The sequence below is a fragment of the Alligator mississippiensis genome, chromosome 3, assembly GCF_030867095.1.
Source record: "Alligator mississippiensis isolate rAllMis1 chromosome 3, rAllMis1, whole genome shotgun sequence".
In the NCBI taxonomy this organism is placed as follows: domain Eukaryota; kingdom Metazoa; phylum Chordata; order Crocodylia; family Alligatoridae; genus Alligator; species Alligator mississippiensis.
Window position 1 is genome coordinate 277,573,074 of NC_081826.1, and position 20,658 is coordinate 277,593,731.

Here is a 20,658-nt window from a genome sequence, read left to right on the forward strand (position 1 = left end):
TGTATATGCCATTTAGGGCTTAAGGCTCACTGAATTTTCTCCAAACATATATTCAAGTATCCAAATATAAAAGGAATTAATTCCCAAATTAGCAAATACCCTTCAAGAGGCATGTTACACCTCTGGCTAAATACTGCTGTCAAAACAATGTGCTGTTAATACATTCTTCACCAAAGCCTGGAAACAACCAGACACAATTTCAATTACTCATACCTCTCAACTTACAACAATGTCCTCTCAGCCTGAACAAGCCATTCAAGGGTACTTTTCAGTGTCAGGTGGAGCACTAGATGCCCAGTGTTTCCTTTCTTTAAAGGGCCACAAGTGTTATAAAAAATGTGCATGTAAAACTGCAGGCTCCCCTTCTTAGGAAAAAAAGGAAAGATAGATGCAAAGTCAGTCAGAAATCAGCAAAATCCCTCTCTCATGCAGACTGTTGAGTTAATGGAAGGGAAGGAAGAGGGAAAGATTCAAATCACTTTCATATTGGGAAAATAAGCCCTGTGTTGTTCAATAACTCTAAGGCTTCTCACTGGACAATCCCAGGATTCCTGTACGTCTGCAAATGCAGTAAACATTGTATCACATTATACTTCCCAAACACCAGAAACTTTGATTCATATACAACGTGGCGCAGGCTTTCAGCATGGGAATTCTTTTCATTATATATGTTTTCTAGATTGCAATTCTCATGTAGCATTGAGAATCAATGGTCCTTTTTGTTTGCTTGCTTTTAAAACAACAAGCTCTTAAACAAATCTTTACATGCATTTTTATAAATAAAGATTTTTTGACACCCCCCACACAGCATGCAGCAGTCAAGAGGCAAATTTGTCTTCTCACCCAGTATGCTTCAAATGCAATGCAGCATCAAATATTCACTTAATGGACTAAATTCTCAAAAGGAGATTCATCTCAGTATGTTGCAACCTTGTAATATAAGCAGGCACATAAAAACAAGTATTCTCATATGTAAATATGAATTTGCATGCACAGATAGATAATTAAATATGAAATCATATGCTTGGGCATGCATATAGCTACAAGTGCAACTACCTGCTGCTGACCACTCATTAATATCTTACAGGTACCAAGTTATTTCTATTGTATATTATAGTATGGAAGGTTTAAAAACTGAAAGTAAAAAAACCTTCATGAATGCTCCATAAAAATGTGGATAGTAAGAGTATGTGAGATCTGTGAAGCAAAGTGTACAAGATGGCTTGGGTCCTGTGAATACAAGGCACAACCTCTTTTGATACCCTTCTAAGACAGCCGAAAGTAGCTGTGGCATCAGATCCTTAGATTTTTGCACTCTGGGAACTGAATGCAGGGCATTTCCAGAAGAAAGTCCGTTGCCCTGGTGTCCTCTTCTCATTGGGGTCTGGCAGGGCATGAGTTGGACTAGATACAGGGTATGTTTCCAGCTGTGTTCTTTCATGGCTTCTCCAGAGAGAACAGATTAAATGGAGAGAGATTTTAGGTGGAAGCTAGGAGTTACTGGTAATTTTATATCAGTCTAGATTATTTCTAATTGTGTCTTTAAATTTTTATGGCAACTTATCCCAAAGAGAGAGAGAGAAAAAGGGGGAGAGAAAGAGAGAAATTTACTATATAAAATGAGTAAATAAATAATGCGGAGCATCTGTACCCAACTTAATAACAGGATTTTGAAATAACTGTAGTGCACAAACACTGAAATTCAGATTTGATTAACACACTTACCTGATAAACTCCACAGTGTAATACTGGATTGGAGAACTTCCTTCACTGATTCCAGGCTTCCATGAGAGTGCAACCTCTGAATCAGAAACCACAATGACCTGAGGCTGGCAGGGTGGTTCTGGGGGCATGCATTTATCTAAAATGAAAGAATTGCACATGGCCAGCATTAGAAAACTGGATAGATTTTTGTGGACACAAACCTCACCTATCCATAATTCTGAGACATTTGCTTTTTTACTACAAAAAGATTATTTGTATAGAAGCATAATGCTAAAATATTTTAAGTCCTGCACATAAATCATACTAAAAATATTATTCTCAAGTTATGCTGTGGGTAGGAAGCACGCTAAAGGAAAAAAACAAAGCTTCTTTCTTTAAGTTTCCTTGTCGGTATTTATAAAGGCACCTGATGCATCAGGCTGCATTTATGCTTTTAAACCTTTAATAATGTTCCTGACCATTTTGCCATTACGGCTATATCCTGCCCTCTGAATGTAAGTCTATGATTGCACAAAACAGAAGTTTTTGCACTCACTTTGTGTTTACCTGCCAGACAAGTGCAATGTCTTGGATTAACTCTAATCTGTCAGTTTCATAATGGCAAGCTATTTACACACATTTTACCTTGGGATAAAGTTGTTATATTTCTGGGCATGCTGGGTCGTCCTTTTCCTGCCCAGCCATATGCTCCTACACTCACGCGATGTGGAGTTCCTGGCTTTAAATTACCAATAACAACTTCCTGTCAGAAGCAAAAGAAAAGAAGACACAAAAGGTTAATAAATCAGCTTCACAGAACTGAAAATGACGTTGTGTACTGTGCTGCTGGAATCATACGTGGTATTTTCCATGTAGGCCCCACAGAGAATTGCACCAGTGTCAGTTTGGTCCAGAAACAAAAAAAACCCAATGAGATCACATGCTTCTTGTCAAGCTGTAGCTTTACCCCAGAGGACTCCACAGAACTGACCTGGACCCAATTCTCAGCATAATTTAGAAGATGGTAGAAAGCTTTTATACAACTCAAATACTTGTACTGCTGAAAACTAAGTCACATACTTTCCCTCCTTGAGCCAAATGCTGGCACTCATTATCTATTTTTTTAAATTCAGGAACTAGATGCTTCTGAGAAAAAAGTAAACTTGCAGCAGTGCAAACTAATGATATTTTTCCTCTCACAGACTAAGAAGCAAAAGTAGCAGACATCCTCTATAACTTTTCCTGTACATGGCCCTGCTAATGCTATCAATCTTGACCTGAAATGAGTGCTTTCCACTCCCTCCCTTCTTGTGGGAAAGCAAAGGCATATTCATCTTTCTGCCATGATCACAGGATTGATTAACACAAAGGCCAATGCTGAACTATGCATAGGATAATCTTGTTACATGGCATGTTGTTTAAGGTGTACTTGTAACAGGTTCCAGAGATAACAGAGTACCATACAAAAACATGTGTGATGCAGACAGCTGTAACTATTCAGATCTGGTGGTTTTATTCAGCCTAATACTAATGCTGCTCTGTATGTTATTGTAATATTGCATGTAAATATATATATGAAGAGCTAGAATTGACAGTATATGAATGCTTTAAGGATATAGAAATAGTATTCTGCGCTACAAATTATTTGGCGTAAGAAATACAGTGCACATGAAGATATGCTCTTTTGACGAATCATTCAACATGGTTTTTACCCATTTCTCATTCTGGAATATTTAAAATATTACTCATACTTTAAAGCGCTTCTTTCCCTGAAAGTTGAGAGTGACTTGAAATAGCATTTCCAGGTGCAGTAAGCTAGTGAAAGATGCAAGTACTTTATTATAGCCTCACTTTGACAAGTCTCACAATGACCAATCTTTCTAATAATCTCTCAGACTTTTCTTTTAGGAAAGTAGAGGACTAGTCTGATAGCTGTCTCTAGATGTAGTCTTGCAATGAACTGGGAGGAGGAACCCTACAGGCTAAAAATCCACACAAAAAACTTAGGGACCAGAAAAAGGAGTATTTTTTCACATATTTTCTCAGGTACAAGAGGCACCTTTCCCCAAAAAATCACCACCACCCCTGAAATTGGGGTGCGTACATTAAGAGAGAAAGCTCATTTTCTGCCTGGGATAGAAAAACCCTGCTTTTCATTCCTGCTTCACAGCACAGCAACAGTTATATTACTATTCAGGCAGCTGAGGGAGTCCATTGACTTAACAGCTCATTAGTCTTCACACCAGAGGTGTTGTTAACCACTGCCCCTCCTTTTTAAATGTCTTGATGTTCCACTAATCAAGCTAACCTTTCTTAGGGCAATTTGGCTGTCAGTAAGCTGTTTTTGGTCTCTCTTCTCCTATTTCACAGCCTCAGAGATTCTTTAGCTCTTTTCTAAATCAGAGATCCACTCATGGAAACCAGTCTTCAGAAGCATCTAAAGTTTCAGCTTTAGTCAAGCAGTAAAAGGGAGGATGAGTGACCTGAAGATTAGGATACGTCTCTGCTCTATGCAGCCATAACTCTAAAAAAATCCATTTTCTCTTCATTCTGCCTTTCAAAAAAAAGTTGTATATTATATTCTGTGGTGCGCTGTATGCAAGAAAACATTGTACTTAAAGTACAGCTTAGATAGAATTTACATGCCTAAGTGCCAGTAAGGAGTCTACCAAAATCTGCAGACACCAAAGATTTGATTAGAAAAGTGACTGGTGTCTAAAGTTCTGTTACTCCCCATGCCCAGAACTACTGTTGCCTTGGCACCTGGCTTATGCCTATGAGTATTTGAGATTCACAAATAAAGCATTTCCATACTTACATGGAAATACACATGCTTTGTGTCCAAGGGGTCTGCTCCAGTATACATGCTCATTCAGTTAAGTACTGTACACAGCATGGCAACTGTACCTACTTTCACTCAAAAATACTGGGGTGGTAGTGGTGACATGAGCCACTTTTGACAGAGTAGGTTAGTCATTAGAACAATCCTCTAGCTAGGTAGAGATTTAGGTTTTAGGCCAAACTTATCCTGACGAAGTTCAAGCCCACATCTCCCTGCACACAGGAAAATACCCTGACTTCTAGTCTGTAGGCTAGGCTGGAATGGAAAAATCTCTCTCACTCCTCCGGAACTCAGTGCAACGGGGGCCTTGACTGGAACCCAGTTTACTCTACTTGTGCTTTTGCTATGTGTTATGCATTTTGTACTGTAGCAGTTCTTGTGGCTTTACAATATAAGTTATTCTATCACACACACACATACTGGGCCTCATTCTGCCATCCTTACAACACTCTAGGACCCACAGTAGCTGAAGTCAGTGGAGTCCTATTAGTTTAAAACAGAGAAGAATCAGTCTCAGGGTCTGAAAGACAAATTATGCAAGCTTGACCACAATGTTATTGAAGATTTCTGTTGACTTCTGGATGAGTATAGCAGAAAGCATTTCAGCAAAAATGACTGAGCTCAACAACACTTCCTGGAGATTAATGACCAGCTGGCTGTTGATTAATTCCAGCAAGTTGATTGATTGTCCAAGAAGTGGCCCATCAGAAGTCTCTGTTGTTATAAAATGTATAGGTGGGTCAGACCAGGAACTTCATATCTGAAACGCCTTCAAAATACCTTCATGAAAACCCAACCCAACAGTTCTGCTATTGGATCAGATCCAAATCCTTCTTCTGGTTTAGCCACAAGTAACACTCACAAGAACAGTCATTCTCCCAAACTCTGCAACATTTCCATTAACCCAGACAGTAAAAACCCTCACAAGACCAATTAATCTCATGTGATTTCCATTATTTCTGGACCAAATTATACAAAGTTGCAAATGGTTTCTTGATGTTGACAACAAACCTATTCCCCAGCCTGGATTCGCTTTCAAAACCATATGCCCCAAACCTATACATAACTGAGCCTTTTTTCCTTATCCAGCCTCTCAATAACCCTTTAGGTTATTGCTTGTAGGAGAGAAAATGATCTACTTACTGGACTGAGCACAGGACTGGAAATAATTCACTTGACTAATTCAGCCGCTGCTATGTCCTAAAGGGTTTTTTGGGGTTTTTTTCAAATCCATTTTATACAATATCATTTGTACTCTCTCCACCTCTTTCTGGGTTCTTTCTGCCTGCCATCTTTGTATTCCCTTCCTTTGTTCATCCCCTTTGCAGGTTATCTTGGTCTCTTCTCCATCTCTGCTCGCTACTGCTGCTTTGCTCTTTACTTTACACTGACTACTTGGCTTTCCCCTTCTAGCTGGCTATTCACTTCTTCTGTGGCCTTCCCTGACTCAGCTGAACTGCACTCATTCTTGTACTAAGGATGTCCAAAACAAGGCACCATAAGTGCTTCTGATGCCTAGTGTGAAGATTACCCATCCCTAAAATAGAGATAATTGTGCTTCCTTACCTTCCTGTTTTGAGAATTAGTTAATGTTTGTGGCACTTTTACTACAAAAAGGCCTATGTAGTGCTACATAGAAGCACTACTCAAGATGAATTATGAAGCATTTAGGGAGGACCTAAACATTTAGTCTTATTTTAGTCCACAGAAGCTACATGGTTTTTGGAGGTGCAGTACTTACAAAAATCGCTTGTCCATCAAGTTGACCCTAGAAAAAAAATGTAATGGAACTTGTTAACAAAACTGCATATTTAAGGCTCACAGCAAATTCTTTTAAGCAAAAGTCAACAAAGCACGATCTGCATAATGTTTCATTTAATAGTGTTCTTTGCATAATATTATATTTTTCACCAGTAATTGGTATCCATCCATATTCTCATCACAAGCATATCACCATGATATAACAAATCAGAATACAGGAAGAAAAAGATTAATGATTTTCTGTGGAGTAAAATTCTGTATTGGCAAGCTTGGTCTAGGGGGATGTCTGACTGTTTGACCTTTGGTAGCACAGGTGACGAGAGGGATTTCAGTGATGACCCCCCATTTTCCCTAGACAGGGCAAAGAACAACAGACAACAAAGTAACAATTTCTCATGTCAGTAAGGAAGTGTGTGCTGTTCAGTTGTGATGCAACACAGCAGTACACTAAGACTCACTGCAGTCATACGTATTATCTCCTGAACTGAAACAGTGAAGCTACTTAAGTCAGCAAAGGTTTTTGGTGTGTGTGTGCAGTGCTACACCAAGACACCAACATCACTTCCAATTTGGGTAGTAGTTCTCAGGGCATGAACATGGCATGTCTCAGTACAGCACTACCTGGCACTACAATCCAGCAATGTAGATATGCCACAAGACTCCTATATCCACCAGGACCATGATGTCATTGCAGTACTAATTTCTAACTAGTACAGTCTATGGGGAATCTCTCTAATTCAGAATGGAACATAAAAAAAGGAAGAGACAGAAAGAGGGCAGGAGGAGATGAATCAGATGAAAAGGAAGGAGAGACAAAGGCAGAGAAAGATAAGGGATAGACTCTCTGGGAAAGAAGGGAACAGGTGGAAAAGAAAAGTAAAAGGAGTGGTGGAGGAAAGACAAAATCTTTTCTAAGAATGAAAAATTACAAGCCAACAGAATTCCCTATGGTAGGGGTGGCCAACCTGTAGCACGCATGCTAAAAGCATGTAGCACATGGCAAATCAGGGAGGGGACAAGCAGCACAGCAGCAAATAGGGCAGCAAGCAGAGCAGCAGATGGGACAGGGAACAGAAGCCAGAACAGTAGATCAGGTAGGGGAAGGGGGATCAGAGCAGTGTTTGGGAATGGCACAGGGCTAATTTATTATATGTCTGCCAAAAATGTTGGCCCCCACTGCCCTATGGAACAGGAACCTGCACATTTGTCATTTATCTGAAGTTATGAAAGCTCACATGTAAACTTTGTGCCCACTGAAAATGTGGGTTTAAGTCTCATGTGTGAACCAACAACTATGCTGTGAACTGTATGCTTTTCCCTACTGTAGTGTGACACAGACATTCAGAATCTGAACCAGCAGAAAAGTAAAAGGAGGCATGCTACTGTTCTTCCATTTGTTCAGGCACAAGTCATCTCCTGACCTGCTTGTGAAAACATGAATTTAACATTGAAAAGTAACAATTAAATGGAAGTCAGGTAACAGCCAATAAAGTTCACAGTCATTTTAAATTAAAAACTAGTCAGAGAACGTGGAGCATGTTCTAAGTCAACTGTATCAGTGAACTATAATTTGTGCTTTGTCCCAGTGGATTTGAGGTTTTACCCTTTGCATAATTTACACATCCAAAGTAGTTTAAGAGTATCAGGTTCTCACTATAGAAGAGCAACCAGTTCTTAGAAAGCTCCTTCCTAAGCTTCTGACCATCTATAAAATCAGATACTCACCATGCTAAGCATCTCCAGATTCAGGGGAACATCATGTGAAAACTGTTTAATTGGTTTATCAGTCTCAACTTCTGAATAAAACACCTTGGGAAGATGGAATAAGGTCAGTTAAGGCATAGATGCAAATTATATAGAATGACAAAGATAAATAAATTATAGTCACATAACTGGCTGTTCCTGAATATCAATATGATGGTACTGGGTGTTGGGAAATGCATGCCCTGTCCCCTCCACAACCACACGAAGTCTGCATACATGGCTAAACTCTTCAGACGTAGCAGGGCTTGTCTACTGAGAAACAACACTGCCTTAACACACTCATATCAAACACAGGAATACCCCCATTTTAAACCAAGGCTACCCAACTTTTAAGTGGATGGAGGCCACATGCCCCACAGGCTGCACTAACAGGGACTGTTTCCCCCCCTCCCTGCACTATGAGACAACTCTGCTGCTGCCCCCTCGCTGCTGCACCACGCACCTGGGTGGACATCAGGAAAAACTTCTTCACGGTAAGGGTGGCAAAAAATTGGAATGGGCTTCCAAGGGAGGCGGTGCTTTCCCCTACTTTGGGGGTCTTTAAGAGAAGGCTGGATAGGCATCTGGCTGGGATCATCTGACCCCAGCACTCTTTCCTGCCTAGGCAGGGGGTCGGACTCGAAATCCAGGGCAGCCTAAGAGCCAAAAGGGGAGCACATAAAAAGTGGAAACAAGGTGAGATCACTAAAGATGAATATACCTCCTCTGCTCGTGCTTGTAGGGAGGCAGTTAGACGGGCCAAAGCTACCATGGAGCTGAGGATGGCAACCCAAGTAAAAGACAACAAGAAATTGTTTTTTACATATATTGGGAGTAAAAGGAAGGCCCAGGGAGGAATAGGACCCCTGCTAAATGGGCAGAAACAATTGGTGATAGACAGGGGGGACAAGGCTGAACTCCTCAATGAGTTCTTTGCCTCAGTGTTCCTAAGCGAGGGGCAAGACAAGTCTCTCACTGGGGTTGTAGAGAGACAGCAGCAAGGTGCCAGACTTCCATGTGTAGACCCTGAGATGGTGCAGAGTCACTTGGAAGAACTGGATGCCTTTAAGTCGGCAGGCCCGGATGAGCTCCATCCGAGGATGCTGAAGGTACTGGCTGACATCATTGCAGAGCCACTGGTGGGAATATTCGAACGCTCGTGGCGCACGGGCCAAGTCCCGGAGGACTGGAAAAGGGCTAACATGGTCCCCATTTTCAAAAAGGGGAGGAAGGAGGATCCAGGCAACTATAGGCCAGTCAGTCTCACCTCCATCCTTGGTAAAGTCTTTGAAAAAATTATCAAGGCTCACATTTGTGAGAGCCCAGCAGGGCAAATTATGCTGAGGGGGAACCAGCACAGGTTTGTGGCGGGCGGATCGTGCCTGACCAATCTAGTCTCTTTCTATGACCAGGTTACGAAACGGCTGGACACAGGAGGAGGGGTGGATGTCGTATACTTAGACTTCAGGAAGGCCTTCGATACAGTATCCCACCCCATACTGGTGAACAAGTTAAGAGGCTGTGATGTGGATGACTACACAGTCCGGTGGGTGGCGAATTGGCTAGAGGGTCGCACCCAGAGAGTTGTGGTGGATGGGTCGGTCTCGACCTGGAAGGGTGTGGGCAGTGGGGTCCTGCAGGGCTCGGTCCTTGGACCGATACTCTTTAAAGTCTTCATCAGTGACTTGGACGAGGGAGTCAAATGTACTCTGTCCAAGTTTGCAGATGACACAAAGCTATGGGGAGAAGTGGACATGCCGGAGGGCAGAGAACAGCTGCAGGCAGACCTGGATAGGTTGGACAAGTGGGCAGAAAACAACAGGATGCAGTTCAACAAGGAGAAATGCAAAGTGCTGCACCTAGGGAGGAAAAATGTCCAGCACACCTACAGCCTAGGGAATGACCTGCTGGGTGGCACAGAGGTGGAAAGGGATCTTGGAGTCCTAGTGGACTCCAAGATGAACATGAGCCGGCAGTGTGATGAAGCCATCAGAAAAGCCAATGGCACTTTATCGTGCATCAGCAGATGCATGACGAATAGGTCCAAGGAGGTGATACTTCCCCTCTATCAGGCGCTGGTCAGACCGCAGTTGGAGTACTGCGTGCAATTCTGGGCGCCACACTTCAAGAGGATGCGGATAACCTGGAGAGGGTCCAGAGAAGGGCAACTCGTATGGTCAAGGGCCTGCAGACCAAGCCCTACGAGGAGAGACTAGAGAAACTGGACCTTTTCAGCCTCCACAAGAGAAGGTTGAGAGGCGACCTTGTGGCTGCCTATAAGTTCATCACGGGGGCACAGAAGGGAAATCGGTGAGTATTTATTCACCAAGGCGCCCCCGGGGGTTACAAGAAACAATGGCCACAAGCTAGCAGAGAGCAGATTTAGATTGGACATTAGGAAGAACTTCTTCACAGTTCGAGTGGCCAAGGTCTGGAACGGGCTCCCAAGGGAGGTGGTGCTCTCCCTTACCCTGGGGGTCTTCAAGAGGAGGTTAGATGAGTATCTAGCTGGGGTCATCTAGACCCAGCACTCTTTCCTGCTTATGCAGGGGGTCGGACTCGATCTATTGAGGTCCCTTCCGACCCTAACATCTATGAATCTATGAATCTGATGAGGTCCCTTACGACACTAGTATCTATGAATCTATGAACTTCTGGACTGTACAGGAACACAACATTCTGCTGGGATGTATATCATTGCAAATGTGGTGGCTCTAAGCAGTTTGAAGTTGACACAGCATGTCGTGCTGGCTAAACATAAAAAAAAATGTGCAATTTCGATACCAATGATGGTATTTTAGGAGGACTGACTGGGACCAAGGAACCAATTGATTTCCTGTCAGGAGAAGGACTTGGAGCACTGGTAAGTGACTGAATGTCAAACAAAGAATGCTAATATTAGAATGAGGGCTGTAACAGAGCAGTCTGTCCCTTTATGAAGGAACAGTCACCCTTGTTAAGAAAGTCCAGTTTTGGGGCATTTGGGTTAGCAGGGGGCTTTAGGAGAGTAAGCAAGCTGTAAAAGGAACAGGTTGCTGCAAAGAGAGGTCAGACCAAAAGGGGTTCCCATCCTAATGTCCATGATGGGGCAGAGGGATTTTGTTTTATTTGTCCGATTAAAAGACTGAACTTTGCTTTAGAAGGCTGACTGAGTTGCTTCTCAAAGAACAAATTCCCTTGCAAAGCCAGCAGGCTAAGCAACTGGCTTACAAGGACATATAAACACAGGCAAAACTAAAAGATACAAAGGAAGCAGCTGAAATGCTTCTGTAGCAGGGAGGGCTAGTTTAGCTACAGGACAAGCCAAGGTTGGAAAAGGGAAGCTGTACTGAAAACATGAAGAGAAGCTAATCAGAGTGGGGGGGAAGATATTTAAGGCCATGCTGAAGCTTTGTGGGAGATCAGCCAGTTGAGTATTTGTGTAGAAATGCTTACTTATTCTGCGAGTGGCAGCCCTATACTCTTATTCTGTGTTGGAGGTGAATATTTTCCACTCCAGGTGTCACTCATATAGCCCACAGATTTGATGAAAGTAGAATGATTTTTGCTCTTCGTGCCTCTTTCATCCATCCAAAGTGGTAAAGCAATATTTACCCGCTCTATTCTACCTTACCTAGGGATCCTTGTAAATTAATTGTAAAATGCTATGAGATTCTGGGAATGGAAAACCACAACAAGCACTTTATTCTTTATGCAATCCTCTTACATTCAAACAAGTTCCCATCACAGCCTGCTTCTAAAGCATAACTTATTGATTTTTAAAGACTTGGGTTAATCAGTTCTCCTTGCTTTCTACTGAGCTCTTCCTGGTCCAGTACAGTGTTTGTTACTAAGCCTGGGTGCCAAAAGACCCCCTTGATTGTCCTCGTTGTACGTTTTATGGAGTTTACTTGGAACTGAAGAATAAGCCTGAGTTTATATTCAATACTGTAACTATATTCTACACTGCAAACAAAATTAAAGTGTTACTTACAGTGTATCCTGTGATGGTGCTTGCATGCTGTCTGGGCATTCTCCATTGTACGCTGAAAGCTGTGCAGTTCAGTGAATCCAGCAGTATATCTAGAGGAGGCTCCAGCCTATCTACCTCAAAAGGAAATTGATATTTTGTGAGAAGCTACAGGCAAAAGAAACCGCTCCTCTCAATAGTGAAGTACAAGATATCTATTTAAGGAATATATACATGTGCTGCCCTTTTCACCAGAAAAAAGTGACAAATAGAAAAAAAAATCCCAATCCATTTATAATTTATACTAAAGGGCCAGATTCTACTATTCTTACTCATGATGAAGAGTCTTTTGTCCTGCAAGCTGCTCAGGTGGAGCTAAATCAGTGGGACAGAGTCTGATCCTGGGTTAACTGTTCAAGGCACACAAGTAAGTGAAGACAACAAAGGGGAGGACTTAAAGCAGCAGGTACTCAAGTAGGACTAGTGAGGGGGCATCTGCTGTAACTTTTGATAGACTCTCCTCATCTTACTCATAGAATTCAGCTCATTTCTTTGAATCAGTGTTTGTGGGGAAAGGGGAACCATAGGAGGACCTCAGCCCACAATGGCTTCTCCCATAGGTATTAGGTCTACTAGAAAAATATTAAGTCCTCTTCAGTTCTGAGACCTGTCAAACCGCAGTACATAGCCTTTCTTACTGGTTTGTAATATCATTTTCTAAATCCCACTCCTATGTAACCTAAATGTCTTTTCATGATACTGAGACAGGTGAAGAAACCTAGTAAAGCCATGTCAATTTGGTTCCAGTAGGAAAAAAATCCCTTCATGACTTTAAAAAGAGTCAGATAGATAGACCCCCAACATCCTAAAAAACTCAGAACATTTATTTCCCTGCAGTGCACCAGTTAAACTAACTGTTATTACTGGTACAGATATATGGAAAGAAAATTCCCTGAGAGCCAGGCCCCTAGCTACCTGGGTTAAAGGATTCTTTAGTGTGTTCCGTAATTTTTGTACACGTAACATTTCTTTGATAGTCTTGCCAAAAATAGCTTGCAATTAACTGAGGAAAGCTATTAGCTTTAAAAACAAAGGTACTTTATCTAGCAAAAGAGTAAGGATCATAAGTCAACCACTACTGTAAATTAAATAAGCACTGACAAGAAACTCTATCATCTGGAATTAAACTTAAAAAAACTTGAAGCACTGGATGAGCCTCTCCTGTAATTGTAATCAAAGCTCAGAGCTGGTGTCTAAGCTCAGGAAGCAAAATGAAAGATGTGGGTGTTTGTGTGCACAAGCTTGCGCCAAGCAATGACCTCCACTTAGTTGGAGAAACAGCATATATAGTAAATGTCACTGCCTATGTTGAAGAGTTTAAGCCATCCTCCATAAAACCTTAATATAAAATACCATGACCCAATGCCCCAAACTGCAAACTTGCAGGCAACATTTCCCTTAATATTATCAGAAGTTTTAACTGAGTATCAGCTATGGGATTGGAAATTTTTAAACATACTGTGGGCATGTCTACACATGTGCTTTAATGCACATTAGCCTATTTTAATGCACATTAAAGCATCACAAAAAAACTCATGTGCTTTTGCTAATGCACATTAAAATAGGCTAATCCACCTACTTCTAGTACCTTGCAATGGGCATACTAAATTTAATTCACATTAGCAAAAGTGCATTAATGAACATGTAAACGTGCCCAGTGGGTGCATCTACACACACAATTAAGGTGAAGAAATAAATTCCAGAGCACTTTGAGCCAGAGTGAACTGCTCCCGGGTGCAGCATTTACAAGTGTACCCAGGACAACAGCAATCTGAGCTGGGGCAGAGCATGCCTGAGCTGGCAGGCAGTGCAGGGGGTCAGCCCCAAGCTCTAGGTGGCAGCGTTGGGTTGCAGAGGCATTGGCCAGTGCACGAGGGTGCAAAAACTGTGGAGCCATGTGGCTAGGCAGCGGCACCAAGAATCTGGCCCCTGTCAGTCACCATCTACATGTGCATTTCAGTGTAGTTAAGTACTCTGCCCTAAAATAGTACTGTCCCCAACAGTACTATCTTACGGCAAAGATGATTAGTTTACTGCACCCTTATACTGGCACACAGGTAGACTGTGATACCTTATTGTGGAGCTAATTAGTCAACTCCACAGTAAAGTGCATGTGTAGATCCACCCAGTTTGTAGGTAGCCACCAATGTTCTTGAAATATGAACCACATATGGTAAAGACCCTTCATAAGCAACTGGAGCAAAGAACTGATGAACATTTCCTGATTAAAAATAACTTTAATGGCAACTTTCATTTCTTCCATGGCAGCTGTTTTATCACATTTAATGTTTTCCAGTACTTTATCTACCAGTAATGAAAGGAAAGGCTGAGAAAATCTGATTTTTCAACAAGTTCTAACAAAATACCAAGTGAAATAAAGTTACTTTAAAGGTCATTTTCAGATGTGAGACAGGCCTAAATCAGATTTACACTTGTCATTTCCACCATCATATTTGATTTGAAGATAAATACAAAACTTAACACCTTACAAACACTCACCAGTATTGACCAGAAACAATAGTTTAAAAGAGTAGGTAAGAGAGTCAAGTAGTTCAGAACAGTAGATCTGACAGTAAGAATTTATTCTGATTTATTGAACAATCAGGAAACTTCCCGTTTTATATGTTTTCTTTCCAATAACTAGGCAGTTGGTGTGCTAAGGCCACTGCCTGTGATAAACATAAATGTTTTGCTGTTTTCCTTGTCTTCTAGCCCATCTATTTATCTCAGGGGCAGGCAAAATACATCCTGCAGGCCACATCCAGCACTTTCATCTGGCCCATGGCAGCCACCAATGAACTGTGCCCTGCCCAACTCTTCCACCTACAAGGGTAAGAGCAAGTTGCCCATGTATACAGCCCCGCCTCCCCCCCAACATACCCTATTGTGCCTCACTTCCACCCTCATGGGTGGAAAGGCCTAGGGTGGCCAACAGCAGCTTCTAGGTGGGGTTGCTGCTGCAGGCTTCCCCAGTGTCCTGCTCACTGGGGATGGGGGCAGGGCTGCAGCTGGGTGGGAGTGTGGAGCATGGGGCTGGTGGCAGCGCAGAGTCCATGCCCAGAAGGGCAGTGGCAGTATGGATCTCTGCTGGGCAGCGTGTGGGTATGAGGTAGGGTAGAGGGGTGTGGGGACCTCACACTATTTTTATGGTACACAGCCCCAGCAGGCAGCAGTGCCAGCAGCAGCAGCAGGCAGGGGTGCAGCAGGTGCTCATGTAGTGCTGCACATTGCGGCAAGAAGCGCAGCTCCCCTCCTGGCCATCTGTATTGCTGGCACTCCCTGCACTCGCAGATCATGGAAGGGAAGCCCCAGGTGCTGGAGCTGGCTCCAGCACCTGGGGCTTCCCTCCCAAGCCACATGAGCACAGGGAGCACCAGCGATACAGATGACCCAGCAGGGACCTGTGGTCCTCGCTGCAATATGCAGCGCTGGCTGGAGCCAGGCACCAGCACCCTGAGTGCCCACCGCCTGCGGCTGCACCATGAGGGGAGTGCAGGAGTCCCCACACCCCTCCCACCCTCCCTCACACCACGCAAACACTACACACACACACCGTACCTCCACAACCCCACACATATACACAGCCCCCAACATACTCTATGCCCCCACACACAGCTACACCGCTTCACAAACCCCCCACACACACCCTACACCCCAGCATACACATACCCCTGACCTATCACCACACCCCCCTGCACCCTACACACATACACCTCCCGCACCCTACACACACACCCCCCACCATACACATGCTCCACCATACACACCTCCCCAACTACACCCCCATACAATATAAAAACTAAGAATTTATTTCGAGTTATTGCACAAGCACCACAAATCATGACAAATATGACTTTCATGACTTTCATCTGGGCCAGGCCCAGGCTGAGAATCAGTACATTACAACCAAGCTACTAATTGCCCCCTTTGTTATAGCCAATAGGAGAGTTGGATGCAGCAGAAAAATCTCTCCCCTCTACTTTGCCAGGGTCATTCTTCTGTCATGCATTCAGGATAGACATATATTAGAATACTGAACACCATGCAGATTTGGGATAAGTTATAACCTTTGGAAACAGTAATGCTATCTATGTACTTTGTATTTAGAAAGTACATTACTAAGCCCCACAATACCAAGATGAGAGAGGCAAGTGTTAGTACTAGGCAAATAATGAAGGAAAAAAACCATGCCCTGAATATCCCTTAGAAGTTCTAAAGCAATTCTCATTGAACATATGTGCATCCTTCTTGCATTTACTTTCAATGGACATTCTACCAAACAGTTTTGCCACGAGGAATGGTTGTGGAAAGGGCACACTTTATGCAAGTTTAAAGAATATCCCTATAAAGTGGATTTCAAATTCATAACTGAAAATGTGCTTCAGACCAATAAAATTATTTGCAGAAGTTATTTGGTGAATAATTTGGAATAACAAATAAATCTGGAAAAAAAATCATGATCCATTTGAAGACTATCTGCAAACACAGGGAAGCAACATCTGTTTAATAAAAGATCCACCATGAATTATTCACCCAGACCCACTAAGCATTATCTCCAGTTTCCAGATGATGAAACACAGGGAGCCAAATACTGCAGTTAGACCAGCCTAAAGCTACAATCCACAGAGTAACTCCTGATTTACACCAGTGAAAATAAGAGCAGGGCTGGGCTTGAGAGATAAATGCCCCTTTTCTCTGTATTTATTTCCTGTTCAGCCTCCCAGAACTGGAGACGTCTCTGATAACTGCCTTTACCAATGACAGAGGCAATCATGGACATATGAGTCCTTCCACTTATATGATTTAATAGGATCCTGCCCCCAATAGCATGGAAAACTGAGGCGTTCTCTGGCATACTCCCCATTTTTCCACAGGATTCTTCCCTGCCCAGTGAAACCACAAGATAAGCAGACATGTTAACGCTGGCTGACTCAGTGTTAATTTATACAGGGTTCATTCTGCTCTGAGCCCTGTTATACAGGGTTCATTCTGCTGAACCTGGCCGGAGGGGGCTGTTGGGCTCAACTGCACAAAAGCAAAAAACTTAAACAAATTAATGCTGGCTCATTCATAATTAACTCATGTGGCTTCATCTCACAGGGAAGGTATTTTGGGGCTGTGGAGAGTAGGAGTATCTGATAGTATGGAGCTGTCCCAACCCCCAGCATTTCCCCATAGTGCTCTCATGCTTCAGCCATGGAGCTTGTTGCTTACAGACAGGCTTCTATCAGGAAAGGGAAATATGGGAGCATGTAGCTAAGCTAAAACTAAGATCTGCGTGTGCAGCTGCCTGCCTATCAATCACACAAACTGAGGGGGAGATTTTAAACCTGAGTAAGCTGAAGTCACTTGCTGAAATACACAACAAATTGGAAGCAGAGGGATGAATAGGGCTACGTGCGCTATAAAAATTATTCAAGCCATGCAATGGCAACCAAGAAACAAGATGTGATAGTCCCATAGGTTCTACAGATCTACCTAATGAGCCCACAGTTCTCCTCAAAGAGGACTATGCAGTTGAATCCTGTAAAAAACCACAGAATGCATAAAAGCCTAAGGCACAGCACCAGCTTTATTAAGACATAAAATACCAAGACTTTAGATTAAGTTTGTAAGTTAAATGGAAACCATCCTGTACAAATGTGCTAAATTCCTTTTTCTGGCCCCTGACCCAACTACTGCAAACCAAGTCAAGCATAGAAAGTATGATATAGTCAAAATGCTGTTCTGAAACAGGAAATGGAGTTACTGCCTTTAGTTCCAAAAACAGATCTGTTGACCTGTGAGGAGTATAAATAAACATATTAGGACTATAAATAAGAATAACTGTTGTAAAACTATATCAAAGATGAGAGACAGCCAGATATGCATCAGCAATGCTGACTGCCATTCCTAGATTTACTTCGCTGCTTGCTGCAGTTTAGTTTACTGATCTGTACTTCCAAGGCAAGTTAACTAAAACACTGAGAATATTTACCAAACAATTCTCTCCATGACTGGGGAATGTGGGGAACAGATAAGGCTACCTCCTTAGGTCAGAGCTGATTTTATTATCTAAAAAAAGCCTACCTCAAATCAGGGGAAATTAAAATGGTGATAAAAATGATTTTAGATGTGAAGCCTCATTTATATTGTGGCTTCCATGAGGTTTACCACTAGTTCATCTGAACAGTTAAAACCCGAGGAGTTTTTGTAAACTCCCGTGGGTGTTCCAGTATTCTCCTGACCTGTGATGTGGCAAATCTCCAAGGACACAATGTGGGCCAACTCCAGCTTTGCAACTGTTGCTTTCCTGTGACACTTTCATGAGTGATGATGTGAGTCTGCTTCCTTGTATTTCTAGTATGAAAAACTACTCACTAGTATGGTTGTCTTTATGATGCTGAAGTGAATGGCAGTTAAAAGGCACCCTTTGGCAGCGTCTACACCTTGGGCTCAGCTGCAATACGCCCAGCCACACCATAGCTGCACATGCTATCACCCAGGTTGGAAGCATGTAGCTGTATCCTAACAGAAGAGGATAGGGTGGTGATCTAGCTAGCACTGACTAGCCCATTTTCACTACAGCTTGGATGCAGTTAAGAATTTCTGATTCAGGCAATACCATACATGAAACCACACAATGTACTTGAGATCATCACTGCCCAGCACAGTATCTCTGTTGTCTATTTGGCTAGGGACAGACATTACATATAAATCGGTGTACTTGATCAGAAACTGTTTTAAACATACAGTATAACAGACCACAAGTTCAGTGCACATAAACCAGTTTCAGAATGGCTGAACCTGGTATAAGATAAACCTGGTTGGATGTAGTATCAAACTTAACTGATCTTAGTTAAATCCGTTTATGCAATGTCTGTCCCTGACCCCTTCCTGGTTTTAGTTAAAACAGAGTCCCCCAGCATCCCAAATGCTTTGTAGCCCTGGGCTGGGCTGTCTGCACCAGAGAACAGGCTGGCCCGCCCCTCTGCTCCCTAACCAGAGCTCCTAGGGAGACTGCATGCACAGCAGAGTCTGCCTGGCTTTCCCCTGCCCCACCCCACATCTGTCTTCAAGCAGGGATCCCCCTTCCCTCCCTCCCATCTCTCACAGCATGGACCCCAGCCCCATGGAGCCTAGACAACATGTGGTATGCTAACTAATGATGTGAGGTGTCTGTGTGTGCGTTTCTTCAATTTCACTGGGACAGGCAGAGAGAACAGCATCCACTCAGAGCATTGAGAGGTCCTCTGTTCCTTCCTTGAAAAAAATCTGTTTAAGAAGAGCTTGAACTAATAAAAGAGGCTTTTGTTTTGTTGATGGGCTGATAAATGTTGTGTTATCAGCTCCCTGATGGCTCACTCGCCTGTCAGGTTTGCAGACAGTATGAAGAAGCAGGAAGAGGGAGATTGTAAAGCTCGGTATCATCAACGGATGCACGCACTAAACACCCCTGCCTTTGCCTCAGAGTCCTAGCCAGGAGCTGGGGGCTGACAACACTCCCACCCCTTGAGCAGTGAGGGGGGAAAACCTGGGACTGTGCAGGCAGGGTGGGTGTCTAAACCCCTCCCTAATCAGAGTGTCCTGCCTGGGCCTAGCCATGCCCTCAGCACCACACAAGGGAAGGGAAAGCTGGTCTAGCACTGCCCGCCTTCCCCCGCCCTCCCCCGCTCCTAACCTGAGCCAGTGCAGGCATATGCCTGCATTTCCTCAGTTGACAAGGAATGTCTGTGCAGTTGCAAACCAGTTCAACCTAGGCATGTTAGACTATCCTGCAAAGATTGAATCAATTCAGGCTCCAGCTTTCTGAATGTCTGTCCCTAACCTTTTTGGCCTCCATTCTCCATGGATTAGCAAGAGTCTGACATACTCTACTGCATGACTGAGTGATTTCTGGGATTTAAAAAAAGTATTAAACTTATATTTTAAAAATGGTCATACTTCTGATGTTAGTCACTGTCAAATCCATGAACTAAAAGCAGCCATAGATGTATTAACAAAAATTCAGATTTTTCATTTAGCAGGAGATTTAATATTTCAAAATCAGTTTCAATCTGAATTGCAATGAACACAAATATTTTAAAGATGTGTCACAAAATAGAATTTCAGTAAGAATGGTGTGGCAGAGCACAGGGTGCTCCTGCCACTTTAAGGGCCTGGAGCTGGCAGCCTCCAGGTGCCTGATTGCGGCAGCCATTTTGGGGCCTATATAAACCAGGCAGTTTGGCTGTAGGAGGTCAGGCAGCAACATTGCCTGGCTTTAGGGCTGCTGTGTATGACCTGGAGGTAAGGGGGAGCTGCAAGGGGTTGGCAGGAGGCTCCTGGTCCTGGGCATGACCTGAAACTGCACCCTGCCAGGAGTGGGTGGTCTGGTGGGGCTCTCAGTGGTGCGGGAGCCCCCAGGAAATGCCAGGCCAGTTATCACCCCGGTGAAAGGCGGGTCGGGGTGCCTTAACCCCTAGCTCCCACCACCACCGGGTGGGTTACCCTAGTGTTTACTGGAGGGCCGAGAGGGCCCGTGTGTGTGAGGGGCCCAGAGACGGTGGACCCCGAGAGTGGCAGGGATGTGGGCGAGGTGCCGCGGTTGCTCCTAGGAGGAAGGGAGTAGTGGCACGTT

At 43.3% G+C, this 20,658-nt stretch overlaps 1 protein-coding gene across 1 annotated transcript in view; it reads right to left on the reverse strand.

Annotated features, from left to right (window-relative positions):
• EGFLAM (EGF like, fibronectin type III and laminin G domains) overlaps positions 1 to 20,658 on the reverse strand; it is a 130,629-nt gene that overhangs the window by 87,816 nt on the left and 22,155 nt on the right. The window contains exons 2-6 of the mRNA XM_019496071.2: positions 12,024 to 12,133; positions 8,033 to 8,116; positions 6,288 to 6,314; positions 2,350 to 2,467; positions 1,726 to 1,861 (exon numbers count right to left, since the gene is read on the reverse strand). Of these exons, the coding sequence (XP_019351616.1) occupies positions 1,726 to 1,861; positions 2,350 to 2,467; positions 6,288 to 6,314; positions 8,033 to 8,116; positions 12,024 to 12,133 (475 nt within the window). The remainder of the gene's footprint in view (positions 1 to 1,725; positions 1,862 to 2,349; positions 2,468 to 6,287; positions 6,315 to 8,032; positions 8,117 to 12,023; positions 12,134 to 20,658) is intronic.